Source organism: Mastigoproctus giganteus, chromosome 3 (assembly GCF_048544385.1).
Source record: "Mastigoproctus giganteus isolate SK-2022 chromosome 3, ASM4854438v1, whole genome shotgun sequence".
In the NCBI taxonomy this organism is placed as follows: domain Eukaryota; kingdom Metazoa; phylum Arthropoda; class Arachnida; order Uropygi; family Thelyphonidae; genus Mastigoproctus; species Mastigoproctus giganteus.
The window spans coordinates 138,461,142-138,488,516 of NC_143577.1; the positions used below are offsets into that span (position 1 = coordinate 138,461,142).

General features: G+C 37.4%; 1 protein-coding gene across 1 annotated transcript in view; it reads left to right on the forward strand.

Moving 5' to 3' along the window:
- The window catches only part of LOC150088287 (cubilin-like), a 1,623,406-nt gene that overhangs the window by 366,831 nt on the left and 1,229,200 nt on the right, over positions 1-27,375 (forward strand). Inside the window, exon 11 of the mRNA XM_090370104.1 lies at positions 11,428-11,596. Coding sequence (XP_090226230.1) covers positions 11,428-11,596 — 169 coding nt within the window. The remainder of the gene's footprint in view (positions 1-11,427; positions 11,597-27,375) is intronic.

A 27,375-nucleotide genomic window follows, 5' to 3' on the forward strand; every position in this document is an offset into this window, starting at 1 on the left:
GCCTTTGATCCTCCTTTATGAATTTGGGTAACATTTGCACATCTCCAGTCTATGGGTACCTCCCCTGAATCCAAGGAAGCTCTCATAATTATGGCAAAGGGTTTGCTTACTTCCTTTGCTGCCTCCTTTAATATAATTGGATAGATCCCATCCACCCCAGGTGCCTTTCTTGTGTTTATCTTCAACAATTTCTCCTCCACTTTACTCTCAGTTATTACAAGATTATCTAGCTTACTGGTAGAGTTGAATACACCTCTGGCATTCCCCTCACTGAATAACTAATCATGTGTGAATGTCGATGGAAAATATTCATTTAGTTTGTTAGCTACCCGAGCAGGATCATCAACAGTTGAACAATCGATATCAAATGGATCAATCTGATTCAGCCCCTTCCTTCTAGAGTTTACATAAGTAAAGAACTCTTTGCTGTTTTTCTTTGCATCCCTTGCAAAGATTTCTTGTAATCTGCCTTCGCCTGCCTAATCTCCTTTGGAACTTGGTTACAGATCAACATATATCTATCATAGGCGTCTGTGTTATGTGTTAATTTATATGTATCCCATGCATTTTTCTTCTCTGCCATATGTCTCATTAGATCATCTGACATCCATTTAGGCCTAAACCTTGAACAATATTTCTTAGTTGGTATCTAAAGCCTAGTAGCTTCCAAGATAAGTTCTTTGAATGCTTCCCATTTTGAATTTGCTGTTGGTAACATCATCAGTTGGTCCCACTGTATAGAATTTAAATACTGTCTCAGACCACCGTAGTGAGCTTTATGAAAGCAATAACCCTTCCCTTTACCTCTGATGGTAGTTACCTCTTTGAGTAAATCCCACTTCAGCACACTGTGATCACTGCCACATAGTGGTTCCTTTATCTGTAGATTCTGAATGCATGAAGAATCACTACTGATAATGAAATCAAGAGTATTACTCCCTCTAGTTGCCTCCCGAACATGCTGATGTTGAAAACAATCATCCAATAAATCCACAAAAGCCTTGCAACCTGTCTGTACCTCTGTATAGAACTTTGATAAGATCCAGACTGGATTACGGTGCACCAATTTACAGCTCTGCAAGACCAAATGCCTTAAGATGTTTAGACCTTGTACATCATAATGCACTACGCATAGCCCTTGGTGGGTATCATACTTCTCCAGTTCAAAGTCTCTATGCTGAAGCTTATGAACCACCACTCCATCTCAGAAGACAAGTACTACTTTTACCTTATGCAGCTAAAATAAAGTGCAATCAAAATCATTCCATGTATGAAACATTAATTACACCAATATGATAAAATATGTACAGAATACATCCAACAACAAACAAACCATCAACATACACATCAAGGAACTACTTTCTGTTTGGTCTTTTGATTTTAACAAACTAGCTGTCCTTCAAAATGTACCAAGACCTCTTTGGGATACAATATCACCAGTCTGTGATACCTACTTCCAAAATTAGGGAAGACATTCCCTACCAGGAGATAGCTTTCACAGCTACATGCTGCTTATCTAGAGAAATATCCACAATATACACAAATATACACAGATGGATCAAAAACCAATACAAAAGTAGGCACAGTAGCAGTTTTACGTGATACTATCATAACAACTTGTCACCTCCATAGCCAGGGGCGCCTCCGTAGCCAGGTGGGAAGGAGCAGCAGTGTGTAGCACATGCTTCTTGATTAGACCGGGGTTCAAGCCCATGACCACCAAATACGGAGGATGCGGAAAGGTCAGGGAATGACCACCGCATATCCCGGAGCAATATGGCCTTAGTTGCTAATGCTCCTAAAAACCAAATAACAACAATAACTATAGCCAGATGGGCAGGAGCAGCAGTGCATAGCACACGCTTCTTGATTAGACCGGGGTTCAAGCCCGTGCCCACAAAATACGGTGGATGCAGAAAGGTCAGGGAATGACCACCACATATCCCCGGAGCAATATGGCCTTAGTTGCTAATGCTCCTAAAAACCAAAAACAACATAACATTTTCCAACCGAATATAGCATCTTTCAAGCTGTGAAGTTGGCAATAGACCGTATATGGTAACAGAAGGTACCACATAGTCTGATTTTCACAGACTCCCTCAGTGAATGCATGCAATACAGTGCAACACACGAATTTCCACCCAATTCTAAGACAAATTGAAATATCTCTAAACAAACTCTTTAAAAGAAAACAAAAAGTAACCTTTTGTTGGATTTTTGGACATATAGGAATTAATGGGAATGAACAAGCTGCCCTTGCAACAAAAATGGCTACAAATACCATTTCTCCAATCACCAAAGTATCACATGCAGACTACAGACATAACATCAAAGCAGGGATGTAGCTACCATATAGCAAAAGAAGGCAAAGCCAACGGGGCCCTAGTGAATTAGGGCTTTTCTTCACCAGAGCCCATAAACAGATGCAAGTAGGGGCTGCCCCTACTATGCTAGGGCCTATACACAGGTGCAACTCACTGAGCTCTTCAATAATGTGACACATCTAGAATAATCAAGGAATTCTTCTTATATCTTATCGCTGAAACATAACAAACCCAGGCATCAGCAGTCTTTATTTTGCTACACTAACCTACAGATCATACACATACAGCATACACTGTATGTGTATGCATCATATCGTATAGTGTTTGGGATTCCCCAACTTGACAGGAGGACGGGGGGGAGGGGGGGTAGGCCCACCGTATAAAACCATTTTGTCCTATAAGATGGTCAAAAGTTGTTAATTGATTAATTTCAATTCAAGTTTGTTCAAGTTCAAGTCATTATCAAAACAGCAATTGACATACAAAAATGTATTTGTTTATTATTGCTATTTGTATTTGAAATATAAAGTTTAAAATTAAATTAATAAATTTTTAAGTTAAAAATGGATGAAAAGAAAAAGGGAAAGAGTGGAACCCAAGAAGAAAGCAAAAGAACAAGAAGTCAATAAATTACCTAAATTAAATCATTTCAGTAATGAATTATGTCCAGAAGAAGGTGAAGAAAAGACTAGCATTGAATTGGAAAATGTGGAAAAGAATGATGCTGGTGTAAATATATCTGCAGGTCATTTAAGGTCATCATTAAGCAGGGTCATCAAACGAAAACAATTCAACAATCATAGATATGCTTTCATCGGAAATTAGTGTTTGAATGTGCTGCACCATTTATTACCTCAAGCAATCTTGGAGAATATGTGGACATCAACTTTTCCTATGAAATGAAAAGAAACATTATGAGTTTGTCACCTCAAAGACTTAAAGGACCATTTCCAAGGGATCCTGAACAATGTATGGTCCAGTTCCTCGTTTGGCTGTACTACTCACAAATTTTAGATGCTGCATATTGCCAACCATGCTGGCTGTTTTAAATTAAAAGTCAATGGCGTTCCGGACTACAAGATTGGAAAAATCTATCTTTTCGGATAAAAACTCAGTGTTTCTCAACATCATGTTGAGGCATGTGCCATACATGAAATGTGGCAAAAGAACACAATGATTGATAAAGATCGTGATGAACAAGTAAGAACATTTTGGAAAATGGTACTAGAACAGTTATTTTGGATAACGCTTATGTTGGCCAAAATTTCTTTAGCATTTCATGGTCATCAGGAACGATTTTCGGAAGATTACAATTGCAATTTTTTATTGCAAGTTCATTTACTTTCCTAATATGATGGCATAATGAAACAAATTATTAATAAGCCATCTGGTTCAGTAATTTATTTAAGCCCCACTATCTAAAATGAGTTAACAGGATGTTTAGGTAGCAAATTAACACTCAAAATTAATCCAGCACCATTCTATTCAATAATTTTAGATACTACTCAAGATCTCACAAAAAAAGATCAGTTAAGTGTTATTGTCACAAATCTCACAAAAAAAGATCAATTAAGTGTTATTTATTCTCAGTGGTGCCCACTGAGAATAAATAACAGTAGTCTCCTCTACTAGAGCAAGCGTTATTTATTCGAAGTAGTGCAATACCTGGTATCTCGTTGTGAAGGTAGCCACAATATGAGATGAAATCACACACAATGCCTTTACACTACTTATGTAGTTAAATTTATAGGTAAATTTTGGTGTATTTACACTGATATTATATAATTGAGTGAGTGTGAAATCTCATAAAAAAAAGTATTCATTTATATTCTCTCCCCAACTGCTGATTCAATTAAATTAAGTGTGATTTAATCACACTTAAATCTGCTGATAAACACGATTTATCAGCAGACATATCTATCAGACAAATTTTTTATTTGTTAATTATAAAATATAGTGCCCTAGAAAGTGACTTTTCAGAAATTTTTACTTTATGTTATTTTTTATCCTGCCCATGTCAACTGCCTCTGCTGAAAGATCATTTAGTAAATTACGAATAATAAAAGATTATAAAAGAAATGCTATCGGTCAGAGTAGACTGTGCAATCCTGCAGTGTTAGCTATTGGGCATAAATATTCCAGTAAAATGGATTTAAAAGATATTAATCATTTTGCAAATTTACATTTGCATGTTACTTGCAAAGTAACATTTTAGCTTTTTTCATAAATTTATTAGTTACAGTATAATTTTTCATGTTCATCAAATTTTATTTAATAAGTAGTATCGTATTGTAGAGGCCTCCGTAGCCGAGTGATCAGGAGTGGGAGTGCAGTAGCACATGCTCTTTGAGTAGACCGGGGTTCAAGCCCCTGACTACTAATTACGGTCGATCTGCCAACCTGCACTGGACCAGTGTGGCAGATTGTGGTCCATTTCCCTCAACATGAATTGTTGAGGAGGCTTCCATCCTGCAGTGGGTTGATAATGGCTGCAGTTTTATCATATTGTAATATTAATTTTCATGTTTTTGATGTTTGTAAAATTATAATTTTTAAAAATATTCACATCTTCACAACTGGGTTGTCATGTTTGCAATACCAGGGTACCTGCCCACCCACCGATGATAGACCAATAGCTTTGAAACAGTGTTGTCTGGGTGGCGGTACTCACTGAGAATAAGTAACAATAGTCTTCTCTATTAGTGAAGGGCACAAAAGGTGATATAGTTGTACACGTTGGCACTAATAATATTAAGCGTAGGAGACCGGCAGAATTACTTAACAAGTACAGGTCACTGTTGAACAAAAGCCGAGAATTAGGGTTGAATTTGAAAGTGTCTGCAATTCTGCCCAGACACGATAGGAGGGAGTATATGATGAGAGCCTTGTCGATCAATTCGGCCCTGGAAAGATTGTGCAAGGCTCAAGGGGTAGATTTTTTTCAGCCTGGACTGTACTTGTTAACAGGAGAGATTGCTTCTACAGGGATGGGATACACTTAAATAGAAAGGGTGCAAGAATATTTGCTGTTGCTATCGAGGCAGTGTTAGGTGGGTCGGAAAACTGCTAGCTTGGGGGGGAGACAAAGACCAATAGATTGACAGTAGCCACTGGCAGAGGTGAAAGAGATTCTTGCACTGCTTCTATTAGAATGAGCAGAAGCCTGAAAAACAAGATGCATGGTATTTCAGAGACTGCTGGGAGCCATTGCGGTACAAGTAAACACATGGGTTGTGTTAGGGTAGCTGAGAATAGAAACAGGTGCAGGTATACTTGCGTGTACACCAATGCTAGGAGTTTAGTAAATAAATTTGATGAATTTCAGGTATTGCTCAAAACATCAAAGGCAGATATTGTTGGGATATCAGAGACGTGGTGTCACACAGATATAAGGGATGCAGAACTGCAATTTGGGGAGTACAACGTCTACAGAAAGGATAGACAGGATAGGAAGGGGGGAGGGGTTATGCTATTAGTTAAGAAACACATAAAAACCAAGGAAGTGAAGCCAGTCGACATCGCCGGATAGTGCAGTGTGGAGTCAGTTTGGTGTGACATAAGCATTGGGAGATCAAAATTGAGAGTAGGAGTGTGCTATAGGCCTAATGACTCTGATGAGTGTAATAAGGAACTGTACAGGGAAATAGAGTGGGCCAGTAAATCAGAGAGTCTTATAATGGGAGATTTTAATTTCCCAGATATTGACTGGAATTTGGGGGCTGGTTATTCACACACTAGCAGGGCTTTTGTGGATTTATTGGATGATTGTTTTCTACATCAGCATGTTCGGGAGGCAACTAGAGGGAGTAATACTCTTGATTTGATTATCAGCAGTGATTCTTCATGCATTAAGAATCTGCAGATAAATGAACCACTAGGTGGCAGTGATCACAGTGTGCTGAAGTGGGATTTACTAAAAGAGGTAACTACCATTAGGGGTAAAGGGAAGGGTTATTGCTTCCGTAAAGGCGACTACGATGGACTGAGACAGTATTTAAATTCTATACAGTGGGACCAACTGATGATGTTACCAACAGCAAATTCAAAATGGGAAGCATTCAAAGAACTTATTTGGAAGCTACTAGGCTTTACATACCAACTAAGAAATATTGTTCAAAGTTTAGGCCAAAATGGATGTCAGATGAACTAATGAGGCATATGGCAGAGAAGAAAAATGCATGGGATACTTACAAATTAACACATGACACAGAAGCCTATGATAGATACAAGTTGATATGCAACCAAGTTACAAAGGAGGTTAGGCAGGCGAAGGCAGATTACGAGAAATCCTTGGCAAGGGATGCAAAGAAAAACATCAAAGAGTTCTTTACTTATGTAAACTATAGAAGGAAGGGGATGAATCAGATTGGTCCACTTGATATTGATGGGTCAACTGTTGATGATCCTGCTCAGGTAGCTAACAAACTAAATGAATATTTTGCATCGACATTCACACATGAGGAGTTATTCAGCAAGGGGAATGCCAGAGGTGTATTCAACTCTAGCAGTAAGCTACAGAATCTTGAAATAACTGGGAGTAAAGTGGAGGAGAAACTGTTGAAGATAAACACAAGAAAGGCACCCAGGGTGGATGGGATCTATCCAGTTATATTAAAGGAGGCAGCAAAGGAAGTAAGCAAACCCTTAGCCATAATTATGAGAGCTTCCTTGGACTCAGGGGAGGTACCCATAGACTGGAAATGTGGAAATGTGACCCCAATTCACAAAGGAGGATCAAAGGCTGACACAAGTAATTATAGACCTGTGAACTTAACTTCTGTTCCAGGAAAATTAATGGAGGCACTGGTTAAAGAAGCACTGCAGGATCATTTAGACAAGACTTCAGTTATAGCTCAGACACAGCATGGTTTTGTTAAGGGGAAGTCTTGCTTGACCAACTTGATTGGATACTATGATGCAGTCACAAAAGAACTGGATGCAGGGAATAACTTTGATATTATATACTTGGATCTTAAAAAGGCTTTTGATACTGTTGCACATGGAAGACTGCTACACAAATTGGAGCAGTGTGACATTGGAGGCAAATTGCTGCTATGGATAAAGGGGTGGTTGAGGGGGAGAAGACAGAGAGTGGTAATCAATGGACACTGCTCATCGTGGACTAATGTTATTAGTGGAGTCCCTCAGGGCTTAGTGTTGGGTCCATTACTGTTTTCAGTATTTATAAATGATATTGATGATGGTATATCAAGCTTAATGTCCAAGTTTGCAAATGATACAAAGGTTGGCAGGGTTGTCAAGGACACTACTGACACTATGCTGCTGCAACAGGATCTGGAAAGGTTGAGCAGATGGGCTGAGAGGTGGCAAATGAAGTTTAACATTGACAAATGTAAAGTACTACACATGGGAAACAGCAACCCCAGAGCAACGTATCAACTCTGTGGTACTACACTGACAGTGGTAGAGAATGAAAGGGACTTGAGGGAGGTTGTGCAGGCAGATATGAAGTTCTCTGAGCAGTGCATATGGGCTGCAAGAGTAGCTCATGGAGTATTGTCAATGATATACAGGAATTTTTCTAGCAGGGTTAAGGAGGTGATTATTCCATTGTATAAGGCAATGGTCAGGCCACACCTAGAGTACTGTATACAGGTCTGGAGGCCTCATTTCAAGAAGGATGTAGAGCTGCTGGAACGAGTACAGAGAAGGGCAACAAGATTAGTGAATGGAACAAAGGGGTGCTCTTACGAAGAAAGGCTTAAGTTTTGCAAATTACAGTGTCTGGAGACTAGGTACCAGCGAGGTGATCTGATAGAGGTGTATAAAGCCTTGAATGGTTTAAGCATACTCAATGCTGATGGGATTCTTCCTCTAGCTCAGAAAAATCACCTGAGAGGGCATAAATTCAAATTGAGGAAAGACAGATGTAGGATAGACGTGCGGAAATTTGCCTTTAGCCAGCGGGTGGTTGGTTGGTGGAACAGACTTCCATCCCTTGTGGTGGAGGTTGATAGACTAAATAAGTTTAAGGCTCAGCTGGACAGGTATTTTGAACGAACAGAGGGGTGAAGTGGAAGTGGGTTTTTTTTTTTTTTTTTTGGCTGATGCTGCATAAGCTTGCTTTCTTGCATCAAATGCCTCTGCTAATGCTATTCAAGGTAGTGCAATACCATGGAAACTCGTTGTGAAGAAAGGGCACAATATGCGATACAGAGCAAATGATGCCCCCCACACAAACTACCATCCTAGTTTCTTAAGCGTTATCTATGGTGTATCTACACCGATATTATATAGATAATAAAATTATAAAGAAATCGTAAATAAAATCCATGTTTATGTTATTAAAATGATTTAACATTTTTTTATATTATCCCTAATTATTTTATTTTAATAAAATAATTAGGGGCCCCTAATTTATTTTAATAAAAATAAGGTCCCAAAATGATTTCTTGCCTAAGGGCCCAAAAACCTTAGCTATACCACAGCATCAAAGTGAACAGTTAGGAAGAGTGGAAAAAAATATGGAGTGAACAAAACTTATAATAAACTCTTTCCAATTAAACCAGATCTAAAGAAGTGGAAATCCAGTGAAAGAGAAGTCCGAAAAGAAGAAGTAACCCTTGCAGGTTGAGGATAGGACATACATATTTTACCTGTTCCCATCTACTTAGAGCCAAAGAATTGCCTCGGTGTAATAATTGCTATATACAACAAACAATTAAACATTTACTACCAGACAAAAGAAAAATAGCTTTTTACAAAGGAAAAATAGCTTTTAAGTCTGTAACAAAAATTCAAGGTACCCCTGCTTTGAAAAATATTTTTAGTGAATTAAATAATATACAAGAGATCTTTCACTATCTAAAATTAATAAGCTTTTATAAACATATCTAGACAAAAAAAAAGGCATCTCAAATTTGTGCGTACAATTGAACCCCATCTCCTCTTTAAATACATTGTGAATAATTTTTATCAGGAATTAGTTTGGAAAAACAACTGCAAGAGATCAGACTAGAAAAAAAGCAAGACTTTGAGAGGTGCATTATGACCACAGAAGCCGATGCGCCAACAACTAACAAACAACAACAACATCAAAGAGGTCCATGCCATACTGGAACACCTTTTATTACGAATTTTGATAATAGCTAAATTGAGATCTTCCATTGAAAAAGTTTCCTCCTGAATATCACTAACATAACTACAATTTAAACAATCAGTAGGATTAAATTGCTCCACCTCACTTGCATGATAATGAGATCCATTAACTAGGTGATCCAGTATAACATTAATACTGCCCAGCCAGTGTAGATGTTCGGAGAGTCCAAAATGCATAGAGCTTATCACATCCTCAGATGGTTTGTTGAAACAACTTATAAACAATACCCCAAGGATCCTCATTACCAGTTGTTTGGACTAAGTGTTCCATGCATCCAATTTCCTCTTAGCTATTAAACGGAGTATTTTCTTTTTGCCAGTTTATATTCAGTTTTCAACCTATCAGTATATTCTTCATTATCCCACAGTTTCTGACATTCGAAATTCTTATGCACCTAGTTGACCTCTTTCCAGAGATCAGTAAGATCAGAGGACCACCATTTCATCAGAGTATGTTTAATTTGTTTTAATTTCATCGACTCCTTTGAGGCATCAAACAACTTCTGTTGCAATAACTGAACCAAATCAAATGCATTAATCTTATGTAACTCTTAATCTGGTAACATTTCACCAAAAATTGTCCTTACAAATCTGTCAAACTTATCCCAGTCAGCGTACTTGATTTCAAATCTTCTAGGTTGTGATGAATCAGGCTCAATAAATATACGTCTGTCACATCCTAAGTTGAAAATAATCACTCTGTGATTGCTGTTAATTCAATCTGGTTTAACTTACCAATTAGATATTGAATCGAAGACTGTACTATTGGTTCATTACCAGGTTTATTAATGATCTCAAGTTTTGATGAGGATATCAGCTCTTCCAACAACCTGCCTCTGATATCTGTAAATCTAGAATACCTTGAACGATTTTTAGCATTTGAATCCACACAGATAATTACTTTTCTACCCATTAATCTGAATAAATTCTCTTCTAAATAGATAACAGATCAATTTAGGTCTACATCAGGCTGACAATATATAGATATAATGAAAAATTTCCCCCAACTAGCTTCGATGCCAACACGGGTTGGTTGAGTGGAAGAAGATATGGAGCGATTTTTAATGGACTTTACTCTTCTTGGTCTAATGTTATTTGTACAGTCCTTCAGGGTTGAGTGCTGGGCTGCTTACTGTTTTTTGATAGTTGTTAGCAATATTGATGAAGCCATATCAGGTGCAATGTTTAGATTTGCTGCTAATGTGAAGTTTGGCAATGTAATTAATGATGGCATTCAGAGAATGCTACTACAACATGATCTATTAAAAATTAGGCATATGGGCTGGAGAAGTGAAACGTTACAGTTTAACATTGACAAATGCAAAATATTGCATATGGGTAGTAGTATTAATCCTAGAAAAACATACCACCCCTCCATTTAGGTGGTACCATGCTGCAGGTAGTGGGGAACAAAAAGGTCTTGGGGGTAATTTTGCAATCATCCACGAAGTTCTCTGATCATTCCAGACATGGCTAGACAGTTTTTGGGCTCTGTCAATGATATGCAGGGATTTTTCATCCTGCTCTTCCTTCCCAAATAACATGATTCAGTTCTCAATAGAATCCATTAACCAGGATAAATTTGAAGACATTTGAAACATGTTTTTTTTTTAATAATAGCAAAATAAATACAGGGAAACACAGGCTTGAAATCTGAAAAATACACCACTATTTATCTATGAAGGAAAATAAAACCATTTCCTTAGTGGTAAAATGAAATAGCCAACTTCAGAAGACAGGTACATAATACTTGAAGAAACTACCAAAAGAAAAGGGGAAGTTAGCCAATTCAAGAATTTGCATAGTTAAAAAAGAACATATTTTGATACTACATTTATTTAATTTGTTATTTCATATCACTTGTATATCTGTACAAATGAATTATAATTGATACCCCTTTTATTTAATGGTATCAAATGCTTATTTATCATCGATTTAGCATAGTTTCAGACAATACTTGTAACTGTAGACTTTTAATTCATAGGTGTACAATGGAGAGAGTGAATCAGCACCACTTTTGACAAAGCTCTGTCATAGAGAATCTGGTGATCATGTCATTACTTCTTCTGGTAGCAAAATGTTAGTTCATTTCTATAGTGATGCTTCAATTCAAGGAAAAGGGTTTAAAGCATTTTACCGACAGCTGGGAGGAGGTATGTATATATGTAATCAGGATTAATTCTAGAATTTGTGTGCCAAGAACAAAATAACTGTGCAATGCAAGGTGAAAAATAACTACAAGGGGGGGGGAAGTGATTAGTATTCAGTGATTCTGTTATGTTACAGGAAGGACATTATCTGAAAATTCATTAAGGAATAAAAGAATAAGGAAGACACTCAGATGACATTAAATATAAAACTTTAGTTTATTGTACTATCATGTATTGTACTACAGGGGAGTACAATATTTAGTGTATTATACTGGGGAGGAGGAAGCAGTGATTAGTATTCAGTGATTCTGTTATGTTATGGGAAGGATATTAAAGAATAAAAGAATAAGGAAGACACTCGGATGACATTAAATATGAAACTTTAGTTTATTGTACTACTGGGTAACACTGGGCACCTGAATGGGATGAGGAAACTGCTAGTGATGCTGCTAGGTTCCAGGCTAGCTAGCATTCATCCCCTTCCTCCTTGAGATTACATAATTAAAGAAATCTTTGCTATTTTTTTTTGTATCCTTTGCCATAGATTTTTCTTAATCTGCCTTTGCTTGCCTAACTTCTTTTGTGACTTGATTACACACCAGCATATATCTACCATAGTGTTCTGTGTTGCTTGATAATTTATATGTATCCTTCATTTTAATTCTCTGGCATGAGTCTCATTAGTTTACGTGACATTCATTTAGGCCTAAACCTTGAAGTGCATTTCTTGGTTGGTATGAAAAGCCTAGTACCTTTCCATTTAGAATTTTGCGGTTGGTAATATCATCAGTTGGTTTTACTTTATAGTATTTAAAACTGTCTGAGCCCACCGTAGTCACCTTTATGAAATCAAAAACCCTTATCTTTCCCCCTTATGATAATTACATCTTTAAGTAAATCACAAATCAGTACACTGTGATCTTGCCACTTAGTGGTTCTTTTATCTGCATATGCTTAATGCATGAATAATCACTGCTGATAATAAAGAAAGCAGTGATCAATAAATCCATCAATCCTCTAGTGTAGAATGGCCAACTCACAAGTTCCAGTCAATATTTGGAAAGTTAAAATCTCCCATTATAAGACATTCTGATTTACTGGCCCACTCTATTTCTCTTTACAGTTGTTCATTGTACTCATCCTCTGATGAACACCCATTTGTCATTAGGCCATAACACACTCCTACTGTCATCTTTGCTTATGTCACACCAAACTCACACAACGTTGCACTGGTCACCCATGTTAACTGGATGCACTGCCTCAGATTTTGTGCATTTCTTAACTAACAGCATAACGCTGCCACCCTTCCTATGCTGTCTGTCCATACTGTACGTTGGACTTGTTGGGATTTCACTGGTGTCAGAATATTTTTCTGGTCCTTCCAGACCAGAATCCATATTTAAAACCTATAGTAAACACTTATGCAGAAATTAATATTTTGCAATTGAAGTTTATTTTATTATATATATATATATATATATATATATATTTTTTTTTTTTTTTGGACTGCTGTTTTTGGGAATATTAATTGTCCTCACTCAAATTTTTGGCCTTCAGAACTGGTCTAACTTGAGGAAAATTGAATCTATTTGATTTTACTCTTACTTGATACTGTTTGCTCCCACTACACAATTGCTATATAAGTGTGAAGATATTGGCTTTAAAGAGATAATGTTGAATAATACCTTTAATTGGGTTAAATTTATTCCTTGTAAACACTTATTCAGACAGACTGTGTTAGTTCAAATCCAGAATAATCTGTTTCAGATATATATGCTCATTATAAGATTAGGGTTTTTGTATAGTAATTTTATGTTTGTCAGTATTTATTATTGCTGTACACAAATTTAATTTTTTCACAATTGCTAACTTAGTTAAGGTTATCTTTAATGGCATTAGAATACTAACCTAAGTACATGTAAATACCACTGGTCGTAGTTTTTTTTTTTTTTTTTTCCCCTTCCATGGATTGGGCATCCTATGGAAGATAGTGCATCCATTGGCATTGCACTAATTCCAATGGATGCAACTGCAATGCTTTTATTGCACTAGATAGTAGAACAATGCCTCATATATTTCAGTACTCAGATTGTGTTAAGATAGTGCAGTATTCAGTACTGGGCAACCTGAGTATGGGGTCAATATAACCACTGGTTTTGTACTACCTCCAGTGGATGCAATAAAAGATAGGAAACAGGTCTGGCTCTCTCCACATGCCGAGGACAGGCACTGGGCAGCAGTTGTCCAGGTGATGGCGGCTCTCTGGTGGCAGAGAGGCCTGACACTCACAACACATACTATAAAAACATTCTTTAACACTGCATATACATTCATTAACCAAACGTCAGGCCTTTTTTACAGAGTTTCTATATTTCATCACAGTGTCACTAGGTGGAGATGGATGTTGATCTGAGAGCCACCATAGACACGGCACACATACATACATATACATATGTCCTTTCTGTACACATTATACTCTCCATATTCAAATTCTGCATTCCTTATATCTGTGTGACACCACATCTCTATTATCCCAACAATGTCCGAATTCGATGTCTTGACCAGTACTTCAAATCAAAGCAAAAAGATTTCCTACACTTAATGTGATTAGTGCCAACAACAATATCTCCTTTTGTGATATAGTTGTACACATTGGCATCTAGATGACATCCGTTCTACATCATCAACTTTTGTCCCTTTCAGACATACCCTGCTTCTTTTCCACCTATCCTTTTAGCACAATATATTACCAGTTTTCTTGACAATAGAGTCACTGACAACAACTAGCTTGGATCAATTAACTGAAATATCCTTGGTCCTTGAGGGTGCTGCAGTCATTCTCTCAGATATGCCCAGCTGTGCTTGCTACATGGGAGTCTTAAACGCTGATGGAACCGATATTTGGGTGAAGCTCAACTTAATTTTTGGTGAAGTCCGGTTGGTCTCTGATAGCCAAATCCGCTGCTTGCACCTTTATGATGGTGGGACTGTTAGTAACCTGGGTACATGGGTATAACTCCCATGTGCAAGTCCTGAAATGTGGCACTCACACCACACAGAGGAATGCCACTCCTCTGTGTAACCAGGCAATACTAGATGGTAGATGACTCTCAACAACTGGTGCAATACCACCACTTTGCTTATTGGAGGCTTGAAGTGGTGGAACTCCTGTTTAGCCTCCAGAGCAAACAAAGCTCTGACAAATCCTCCCCTATCTCTTCCATCATGCAGCATGTTTGAGGCCTTTTGCAGTTGTGATAGACATCATGGAAAGACACAATCTCCCTTATATTTCAAGGATGCAGCTCTAAAAGGTTTTCACAGGCCGGTCACTAGTACACTGGTCTGAGCCTATTGATAACTCTAGGAGGCTTCCAGATCAGCTAGTATATACTCTCACTGCCTATACTCTTCCAAATAGTGACTGAAGGGAGTCTGAGTAGTGTGTATGCACGAGGAATTGTGAAGGCCATGGTATGTCAAGGGAGCTGGGTATATTTTTTCCCTCTTTAGAAGACTAACTGCTCAAGGCATAATACATTATGAGTTGAAATTTACTATATAATATCGGTGTAAATACACCATAGTTTAACCATAGATTTCACTACATATGTAGTGTAACGGCATAGTTTAGATTTTATCTCATATTGTTTCTGCCTTCACAATGAGATACCAGGTATTGCACTACTTCAAATAAATAATGCTTCTTTAGTAGAGGAGACTACCATTATTTATTCTCAAAACGTGTCTGAGTGGTGGCACCCACTCAGACACGTTTTGGAGCTTGTCAGCTCACTCATCAGTGGGCAGTCAGGTACCCTGGTAATGCAGACATGCCATCATGGTTGCGAAGTTAATTTCACAATACAAGAGATGCCAAATGGTGAAGATAATTATGATAATATTTTGAAGACTATTATGCCTTGAGCATTTAGTCTTCAAAATATTATCATTATCTTCACCATTTGGCATCTCTCGTATTGTGAAATTAACTTCGCAATCGTGATGGCACATCTGCATTACCAGGGTACCTGCCCACCCACTGATGAGTGAGCCAACAACCTCCGAAATGCGTCTGGGTGGTGGTGGTGCCCACTGAGAATAAATTAAATATAAATAAATAATTTCCTCTACTAGAGAAGCATTATTTATTTGAAGTAGTGCAATACCTGGTATCACGTAGTGCAATACCTGGTATCACGTAGTGCAATACCTGGTAGCCACAATATGAGATAAAATCTGAACTATGCCATTTCACTAAGTATGTAGTTAAACCTATGGGTAAACTATGGTGTGTTTACACCGATATTATATTCTTTCCCTGTGTACGCCATATCCAATATTTCATTACTTCATACAGCATGTGCCTCCCACACTTTCTTACTTCTGAATACACCATGAATTTCAAGCTAATATAGCAAATTTAACTGCGAAAAGATTTAAACCTCCCAAACACTTTCTCATCATTATCAGCCATTTTCAATCCACTGCAGGATGAAGGCCTCTCCAGCAACTTTCCAGTTCCTTCTGTTTTGAGCACTGGCCATCCATTTACTACCCACAAACTCATGAATTTCATCTATCCATTTGTCTTTGTCTTCCAGGATTTCTTCTAGCTCCTCTTGGATACCATTCTGTTATTTTCTTAGTCCATCTGTCATTATGTCTTTGAGCTATGTGTCCTGCCCAAGACCATTTTAGTTCTTTAGTTTTGATAAGAATGTCCTTTACTTGAGTTTGCTGCCTAATCCATGTGTTTCTCTTCTTATCTAACAGTCTGATTCCCAATATAATTCGTTCCATTCTTTGCTGTGTAGTTCTCAGCTTCTCTTCAATTCTTTTGGTGAGTGCCCAAGTTTCACTTCCATAAGTCATGGTGGGGAGTATACATTGATTCATTATTTTACGTTTCAGACAAACTGGGATATTGCTCTTCAGTATGTGACTATATTTCCTGAATGCTATCCATCCAAAATTTATTCTTCTCTTCACTTCTATAACTCCACCTTTTCATTTACTGCTCCTTCAATCATTATTTCCCTTTCTGTGGCATACTTGTTCATCATTACTTTTGTTTTAGCCATATTCATCTTTAGTCCAAAATCCTTACTAACCGTTCATAACTGATTAAGATTTTCCTCAATTCTTTGGGATCATGGCTTATGACCACAATGTCATCTGCAAATCGTAAATGGTTTAGGTACTGTCCGTTCACATTGACTCCTTTCTGCAACCAGTATAATCTTCTGAAAGCTTCCTCAAGGGCAGCAGTAAACAGCTTCGGAGATATTGTGTCTCCTTGTCGAACTCCTTTCTCAATTTTAAATTCCCTACCGTCTTTGTCTAGTTTAATAAAGGAGGTAGCACTCTCATATATTTTCTTCAAAATCAAAATATATGGGGTATCTATACCTTGTCTTTGTAGCACCCGAAACATTGCCTTATGCTGTATGGAGTCAAATGCCTTTTCATAATCCACAAATGCCAGGCATAATGGTGTTGTTTATTTTCATTTCCATTAGCTGTGATTGGCACACCCAGGGTCCTGAGCTGAATATCATCATTCTTCTTTTTCTTTGTGATTTCCTTTTACTTTTAACTCTCTCTCTCTCTCTCACACATGCACACACATGGTAACCCGGGGAATTTTTTTTTTTTTTTCTTTTTTTTTTTTTTTTTGGTTGGTGCAGCATAAACCTCAGGTTTCCTTGCACCATGTAGATAATAATAATAATAATAATATTACGTGAAGGTGATCCATAGTTGAGAATCCTGTCCTAAAGCCAGCTTGCTCTTTCGGTTGATTCTCATCAAGTATTCTTTCTAATCTGTTAGTAATGACTCTTGTGAACAACTTGTACATGTGGGATAACAAGCTAATTGGCTTATAATTACCAATTTCTGATTTATCTCCTTTCTTATGCAGCAAAACTATGATTGCATTATTCCACTGCTTAGGCGTCACACCTTTTCTAATGCACTTTGTGAATAGCCTTGCCAGTTTTTGTGTTATTTCTCTTCCTCCCAATTTAACAACTCTACAGTAACTTCATCTTCTCCCGGGGCTTTCTGATTCTTCATTTTCTTCAATGCATGTTCTACCTCATCAGGAAGAATATCAGGTATGTCGTATGTGTTGCTACTTTGCAATCTATCTTCCCCACTGCTGGCATCATTCCCCTGTTCCTTGTATAATTCTCTATAGTAGTCTTCTGCTATTTGAATTATGCCTTCTCTGCTATTTATAAGTACACCATCACTATTCTTCAGTTTCGGTATCATTTGTCTTTCTGTATTACTGCTGCTGGCTGCTGATTTAAATCCTTTGTTTTCCCTTAATGCTTGTTCTACTTTTCTTGTGTTAAATCTTCTTATGTCCTCTCTGAGTCTCTTTCTAATGGCTTTGCATAACTCAGTATTCTCAATTTTCTCCCTGTCAGTGTTTTTCTTGCTTTTCATTTGTCATCTTCGGTTCATCATGACAAGTTTTCTTGACTAATTTTTTCTTCTTTGGATTTCTTTTTCCCTATAGGTTTCTTGGGCTTTATCACTTTCAGAAAGTTGTAATATTCCTCGTCGATATCTTGGTCCTGAGCAGTCTGCAGAAGCTCAAACTTGTTCTTAAGTTCCAGTACATACTGCTTTTTCTCCTCTTCTGTTATCTCAAAGACCTTTCTATTATTATCTCGAATCAGTTTTTTCCTTTCTTTTCATACATCTATATCAAGTGTGCATCTTACCATTCTGTGATCACTTCTAACATTTACCTTGTTTAGGACAGTAACATCATTCACGATATATCTTCTGTTAGTGAGGATGAAGTCAATTTCATCAGTTGTTTATCCATTTGGGCTCTTCCATGTCCACTTTCTGTTCACCCTTTGTTGAAAAAAAGTGTTCATTACTGACATTCCTCGAGATTCTGCAAATTCCACAAGTCTTTCACCTCTTTCATTTGTTTCACCAATTCCAAAATTTCCTATAGTTCTCCTTTCTGCACTGTTTTGTCTCTTTCTAACCTTAGCATTGAAGTTCCCCATAATGAGAGTGTAGTGAGGTTTCTGTTCATCTAGAAGTCTCTCAATTTCGATGTACATTTCTTCAACCTCTTCATCATCATGGCTCGATGTTGGTGCATAAATCATTATAACCTTCAGCTTATACCTCTTAGAAATCCTGAGTAGTAGTCGTGACACCCTTGGTGATGTACTTTTGAATTCCAAAATGTTGTTTTTAAAATCTTTATGGACCAGAAACCCAACTCCACCTTCACTCCTTTCACTGTTTCCATTGGTGTACAGCAGATTTCCACTTGACAAACTTGTAAGTGATTCATTTCTTCTTCTTGTTTCAGCCAAACTGATGATATTCCAATTCACATTTTCTAATTCCTTTTCCAGCTCTAATATCCTGTCTTCACCAACGAATGATCTTACGTTATAACAGGCCAAGTTCAGTTTCCGTGCATGGCAGCCTGGTCGTACCTAGAGATTCTTAGCTCCCTCTGCTTCCACTCTGATCCTCTCACTGCCATAAGAGGGTGAGTGAAAGCTGCTGGGGACTGAGGGCCATTTGTTTTGTTGTGCTGTCATATGCTGGAGGGTTTGGTCTTTTCCTCTTCACGCTGACCAGGCGTCTTGAAGAGAACCACTCTACATGTTCGTTGCCACCTAAGTGACGTAACATCGAGAAGGTGTGCATGAGTGGATTTTAGGGAGGCAGGCCAACCGGACTTCTCCTAAATCTTCTGTAATAGAGAGATATTGGATCCATCAGTGTTTTAGGCTGAGTGTCTGATAACACACAGGATGCCTGTTCCCCTCTAAGCCCCACTTTCTCATACATTTCACAAATATACATAGGCTCACTTCTAATCTCAAAGATGTCCATTTCCATTTACAGTCTGCCAAACCCCATGTACTTTTCTGACAGAATCTCACTTATGAGATTCTGCCAGAAAAGGTGCAGTGTTTTAGCAACAAGTGAGAAGAGCAGTGGTTGATTCAACCACTGCTCTTCTCAGTTGTCCAAATTATTCCCTGTATGATCCCTTTTGCTTCAAAGGCAGTACATGTAACATATGTCCATTCTGATATTCCCTGTCAGAGACTTAATAATTTGGAACCTCTTTTTGATTTTCTCTGGCTTATAATCTTTACCACATTCTGTCAAATTCATCTATTGCCTCTATTGTTCTCCCAATTCCACTGATCACTTGGAACACTTTGACTTCTTCTCTTTGAAACATGATTTTCTCCAGTCCAACTTTCCTAACAATGAGGTAATTTTCCATGGTGATTTTAATGTTCCCAATTGCAGCTGACTTCTATTTTCTAGTCATACAGACTCAGCTGTTTGAGATGCTGAGGCTTTTAAATTACTAATGATCTCACACAGTGTTCATTTACCAACTAGAATACCAGAAAATCTTAACCACACAGCCAACACACTTGCACTTTTTCTCACAAACAACCCTTTTAAGTGTACACGGTTGAGGTGAGTGGTCCTCTAGGCACCTAAGATCACAACTTGGTGAGCTCTCTTCTCCAATCCAGCATTTATCTCATGGCTATTCCCAACCTTGTGTTTTTTTGGCATTACAAGAATGCAAAATGGGATGATCTGTGATATTTCTTTTCTTATATTCCTTGGTCAGATTACTTTTTCAAAACTTGTGATGTGAACGTTTGCTCATATTGTGTCAGTGAATTATTCTTGTAGGGATGGAATCCTTTATTTCACACTGCACCTTAAAATCATCCTTTATCTAAACTATGGTTTTCCAGTAAATATGCTAAGGCTGTTCAAGAGAAGAATGTTTCATATTGTAATTGGCTTGTTTCCAAATCTTCAGTTTCATTTTCTGCCTACACCAAAGTTCACAGCAGTTGAAAAGCAGTTATTAATTAGTCCAAACTAGATTTTGAATAGGTTCAGAGTAGACAACTTGCTTCTTCTGCAAATTATTATCATTAGCCTAGCCATATGGTGCAAAGAAGCCTGAGGCTTTTGCTGCAAGAAAATTGCAGCCAAAAGAAAATTTCTCAGTTATCCTGAGAGAGAGAGAGAGAGAGAGAGAGAGAGAGAGAGAGAGAGAGAGAGAGAGAGAGATATTCACCAGATGGTACCCAAGTATTCTGCTCTTTTGCCAAAGCTATTGGTTGCAGTTTTTGCCTATCTCTGTTTCAACCTCTGTAAAAACCAGATAGTTTTGTTGCAACTTCAGTTATAGATAACGTTGACCTGCTAGCATCCTACTTTCTTCTGATTCATGTATTCATGATCTTGATAAACCACCTCATACCATTCCCAATTCCTAATAGTCTCCACTCAGTGTCTCCTGTGGTTTCCATCAAAAGGATGTCAGAAGTATTCGGAACAGTCTTGATGCCAAGAAAGCACCACATCCTGATTGTTTTTCTCCACTTGTACTCAAAACCTCTGCTCCTGAACTTACTCCTGTTCTGTGTTTTTTTTTTTTTTTTTTTTTTTTTTCTCACTTTTTTATTTCAAAGGTGTTTTTCCTTCTGCTTGGAAATTTGCTCATTCCAACCTAAAAAAGGGTGACAAATCCCTACCATCCAATTATTGTCCCATTGCAATTACTTCTACTCTTTTTAAAATGTAATTGAGAAATCAATTAACTGGCAACTCTTAAACTACCTAGTAACCTTCTATGTGATCAATGATTGCCATTATGGATTCCATCAATGTTGATCCACTGGTGATATTCTGGCATATGTTACCGATCTATGGACAAATTCAATGGAAAAGATTGGCGAAACTGAAGTAGTTTACCTTGACATTTCAAAGACTTTTGATTGTGTTTAGCACAAAGGTCTTCTAAATAGTCTTCCATCTTTTGGTGTGCCAACTGTTTTTTTGTAATTGGGTATCCAATTTTCTCTCTGATCCCTCATTGCTGTTGATGGTAAATGGTTCTCTATGTTTAACTTCTCCACTAATGCTGGTATTGCTCAAGTTTGAATTCTTTCTCCCTCTCTTTTCCTCTTGTATATTAATGACCTTCCATTGACTTGAAATCCTATCCATGGTTTTGTGATGATAGGATATTGCATTTCATTTTCCAGTTTGAGCAAACTTACCCTGCTCAAACAGCTTTAATTTTTTGAATATCCACTACCAATTCCTTAAATGCTGATCTCCAGGTAATTCTCCTGTGGAGCAAAGATAAACATCATATATCTATATTGAGAATTACACTGACTGCAATGTGCAATATTTGCAATGTGGCATAAACACATTGTAAATATTGCTTCCTCTGCATCAAAAAAACTGGTGATTTTTTTTTTCCACTCTCAAAGTTACTTTTCATTGAGACAGCTGTTCACTCTGTACTCAAATCCACCTACCATGGAATAGTGATCCCACATCTCGAGTGCCCACAATACCTCTCTTAGGGCTCTAGATTCCATTAAAAAGAGGGCAGTTTGGTTAATTAATGACTCATCTCTCTCTCTCTCTCTCTCTCTCTCTCTCTCTCTCTCTCTCTCTCTCTCCATTCTTTGTCTCATAGATGTTCTGTTTCAGCTGCATGCCTTTTCTGTAGTATAAACCAGAACTATGATGCACAATATGTTCTACATTGATTTCAATATTTCTAGAAGAATAAGAGATATTTACCTCAATGTAGTACATGGAACGCTTCTGTATGCTATTGTCCAGAAATTAAAATGAATATAGCATTAATGCAAAATGATTACAGTAAAAAATAGTAAATTGAGAACAATTAAAAAATCAGTTGAACACAATTAAAAATCAATTAAACACAATTAAAAGGGGCTCATCTGGTGAGTATGAGTTTGGCACACCCAGGGTTCTGAGCTGGATATCATCATTCTTCTCTTTCCTGGCGATTCCCTTCTACTTTTGTCTCTCTCTCTCTCTTTTGAGTCCCCCCCCCCCAGTAACTCAAAAGTTTTTTTTTTTTTTTTTTTTTTTTGGCTGGTGCAGCATAAGCTTCAGGCTTCTTTGCACCACATGACTAATAAGAATAATAATAAAAAAAACAATTCAAAATTTTAAAAAGTTTAACACAAATTTTGAAAAAATGATTTTCCTTCCTAAGACTGATAGAGCTTTTTGAACATATATCGTGATCTCAGAAATGGAAATTACAGGTATGTATGAGCATGAATCTTAAATGGAGATTATTTGTCTTCGCACGTACATGAAAAAGATAACAAACTGAAGATTAGATATGGATGGTGAACCTTAATAGAATTCTCATGTAACTTAATTTTCACTGTTTCTGAAATTAATAGTCTCGTATAATTATGTTGGATACTAAGTATTTCGGCCTCGTTGAATAAAAATGTGTTTTTCACTAATTCTGACACTGCTGAACAAGAAGCACGGACTGAGGACGCATTCTGTCCTCAAAACTCTAAAATTCAGTGGAAATCACATCTATCCTTGGTAAGATGAGTTGCAATTGATTAAATATTGTATATCAAGTTGTTCTTATTTGGTTTTTAGGAGCATTAGCAACTAAGGTCATATTGCTCCGGGGATATGTAGTGGTCATTCCCTGACCTCTCCGTATCCTCTATATTTGGTGGTCACGGGCTCGAACCCCAGTCTAATCAAGAAGCATGTACTACGCACTGCTGCTCCTGCCCACCTGGCTATGGAGGTGCCAGTATATCAGGTCATGTATTTGTGTTGTGAAAGAGGAAAGGACTGAGCGATTGTTCAGTATAGCATGTAATTTCAGTATTGGTCTGGCCACAATCTTAAATTTTGTATCTTTAAAGAATATGTTAAGCTGTTTGTGCTACTGTTCAATGTATGGGACAGAAATAAAGTATCTTTTTTGATGTTACTATTGTTGGTTGGTATAGTTTTTCTGTATCTTATCCTTAGCTTGTACCCTTATTCGGTTTATTGTAGCAAGGGGTTTAAGAATCTGCTGGTTAATATCTGTATTTCCGAGTCTAACGCAGATTCTGTCGTTGAATTTTTATAGGCATTGAGAAATTGATTAAAAATAATAGACCTTTTGTAGATGAACAGGTGATAGCTGTCATAATGCAAAAGCATACTGTTGTTTATTTGTTTGCAATAGACGTTAAATTGGACCTTATTTGCTTCCCCAGTAAGCATGCAATTTAAAAAAATTTAATGACTGAGTACCTGTATTTTCCCTTTCGAGTGTAAAATTGAGTGTAGAGCGAATATTATTAAACAAATGTAATTTTTTAATTGTGTTCAATTTATTATTTTTTACTGTAATCATTTTTCGTTAATGTTATATTTGTTTTAATTTCTGGAGAGTAGCATACTGAAGTGTTCATAGTCAGGAAAATTTCTCTTATTCTTCTACAAATGCCTTTTCTATAGTTATTTCCATGTGCACTGTTCTTCTGAATTGGCTTCTATAATTCCCACTCTCTCTTTCAAAACAGTCAAAACACGTGCCACAATCAGTTGAGACCCTTTTTCCTGTCCAACTTCAATCTTACAGAACCAACTTTTCTTCTTTCTCACTTATTGATTCAACTTCCATTTTTTGAAACAACCTTTCTTCATACATATTTCCTGGAAATTACAATCTACAGAAGCTCAAGTCTAATATCAACAAATATCTTCTTTCATCTTTTCTGTCCCCAATCCCTGCATGGTACTAAGTATATAGGTTTTAATACCTCTTGTGTTTGGGGGGATTTCAAAAAAAAAAACCTTCTATGGTACCAGCACATTCTACCTTGGGGATTGCCACTGTGTTGCTTGATAATCAAGTGCAATTTCTGGCATTGATGTGGGCAGCTGAGAGCTTGCCCCCCCCCCGTTTAAATCCTACAACGGCATCCACTCTGCTGTTCTTCGAGCTCTCATAATCACCCAGAACAACGCTAAGTTGGTCCCTAATATCCTCACTCCATTTATTTTGGTGTTTGATGTTTCCAGAGCTATCAGCTCTGGAAACATCAAACAAGCAGAACATTTAATAAGGCTGTGATTTAGAGGACAACCTTCCCGCATAAGTTTTCCCTTGAGCCGTGGCACTCCCACTGACTTGAGCCTTTTGCTTTGTTGCTCTGGTCTGAGGCATGATTTCATTCAAATACTACCTAAATTTATATTCTAATTCAGTAATAACACTATGCACCAGTTAGGTTATGAAGTTTATTTCCAGTTAACGCAATCTTTTTTATGTGATAGTTGAAAAAGATTTTGAATGACATCTGATGGCCAGTAAACAAGAGTTGCCCTCTGCCTGAATCAGTGTGTTCCATCAACCATCGGAAGCAGCATGTTACTTGTTTGTCTCCTGCTAATAAAGTCATGTGCAGAAACATTTAAAAATTCTAATTTTCTAACTACCCCTGTTAATTATGGACAAAAGAAAGAGTGAAACACAACATGACTGCAATAAAAAAAATCAAAAAGTTATTACTTTAGCGGAAAAACTTGAAGTTATTAAAAAAGATGAAAGTGGTGCGAACCATGCGAAAATCATAAGAGATCTAGGATACAGCGAGTCTATGGTACGAACTACCTTGAGCTCTAAGGAAGAATATAAAGAGAAAGGTAAAGTTTCACAAACTTCTTTTGTTTTACAAAATTCCAGAAACAGAATTCCAATAATGATTGAATGGAAATCTTTTATCAATTTGGATAAAAGATTGCAATCAAAAAAGAATTTCATTATCTAATGACAATATTCAGAGCAAAGCTATTAACATTTTTACTAAGTTCGAAGAAAGAAAATATCAAGGGGTGACTGAAATGTCTGTTGCATGTTCTGGGTGGTTTGAATGTTTCAAAAATCGAGTAGGACTGCATAATGTTAAAGTAGCAGGGGAAGCTGCTAGTGCTGATGAAGATACTGCAGCCAACTTTCCTCAGAATTGCAAAAATCATTCAGGATGGTGAATATGACAATCTGCAAATATTTAATGTAGACAAAACTGACCTATTTTGGAAACAGATGTCAACTGAAACTTATTTGGCTGCAAGTGAAGCATCACAACCTGGGTATAAAGTCTCAAAATATCAACTAACACTTTTATTATTATTATTATTATTATTATTATTATTATTAACTATATGGTGTAAGGAAGCCTGAAACTTATGCTGCACCAGCCAAAAAAAAAAAAAAATTTTTTTTTAAAATTAACCTGAGAGAGAGAAAACAAGAGTCAAAAGTAGAAGGGGTCACCAAGAGAGAGAAAACAAGAGTTTTCTCTTGATGAATTTGAGGTATTGCTCAAAACATCAAAGGCAGATATTGTTGGGATATCAGAGACATGGTGTCACACAGATATAAGGAATGCAGAACTGGAATTTGGTGAGTACAACGTCTAGAGAAAGGATAGACTGGATAGGAAGGGAGGAGGAGTTATGCTATTAGTAAGAAATACATAAAATCCAAGGAAGTGAAGCCAGTGGACATCGCTGGACAGTGCAGTGTCGAGTCAGTTTTGTGTGACATAAGCATTGGGAGATCAAAATTGAGAGTAGGAGTGTGCTATAGGCCTAATGACTCTGATGAGTATAATAAGAAACTGTACAGGGAAATAGAGTGGGCCAGTAAATCAGAGAGTCTTATAATGGGAGATTTTAATTTCCCAGATATTGACTGGAATTTGGGGGCTGGTCACTCACACACTAGCAAGGCTTTTGCAGATTTATTGAATGATTGTTTTCTACATCAGCATGTTCGGGAGGCAACTAGAGGGAGGAATACTCTTGATTTGATTATCAGCAGTGATTCTTCATGCATTAAGAATCTGCAGATAAATGAACCACTAGGTGGCAGTTATCACAGTGTGCTGAAGTGGGATTTACTCAAAGAGGTAACTACCATTAGGGGTAAAGGGAAGGGTTATTGCTTTTGTAAAGGCGACTATGATGGACTGAGACAGTATTTAAATTCTATACAGTGGGACCAACTGATGATTCCATGGGAATTCGATACAGTGGGACCAACTGATTCCATGGGAAGCATTCAAAGAACTTATCTTGGAAGCTACTAGGCTTTACATGCCAACTAAGAAATATTGTTCAAGGTTTAGGCCTAAATGGATGTCAGATGAACTGATGAGGCATATGACAGAGAAGAAACATGCATGGGATACATACAGATTAACACATTAGCATTAGCATTAGTAGAGGCATTTGATGCAAGAAAGCAAGCTTATGCAGCATCAGCCAAAAAAAAAAAAAAAAAAAAACCCACTTCCACTTCACCCCTCTGTTCGTTCAAAATACCTGTCCAGCTGAGCCTTTAACTTATTTAGGCTATCAACCTCCACCACAAGGGATGGAAGTCTGTTCCACCAACCAACCACCCGCTGGCTAAAGGCAAATTTCCGCACGTCTATCCTACATCTGTCTTTCCTCAATTTGAATTTATGCCCTCTCAGGTGATTTTTCTGAGCTAGAGGAAGAATCCCATCAGCATTGAGCATGCTTAAACCATTCAAGGCTTTATACACCTCTATCAGATCACCTCGCTGGTGTCTAGTCTCCAGACACTGTAATTTGCAAAACTTAAGCCTTTCTTTGTAAGAGCACCCCTTTGTTCCATTCACTAATCTTGTTGCCCTTCTCTGTACTCGTTTCAGCAGCTCTACATCCTTCTTGAAATGAGGCCTCCAGACCTGTATACAGTACTCTAGGTGTGGCCTGACCATCGCCTTATACAATGGAATAATCACCTCCTTATCCCTGCTGTAAAAATTCCTGTATATCATTGACAATACTCCATGAGCTACCCTTGCAGCCCGTCTGCACTGCTCAAAGAACTTCATATC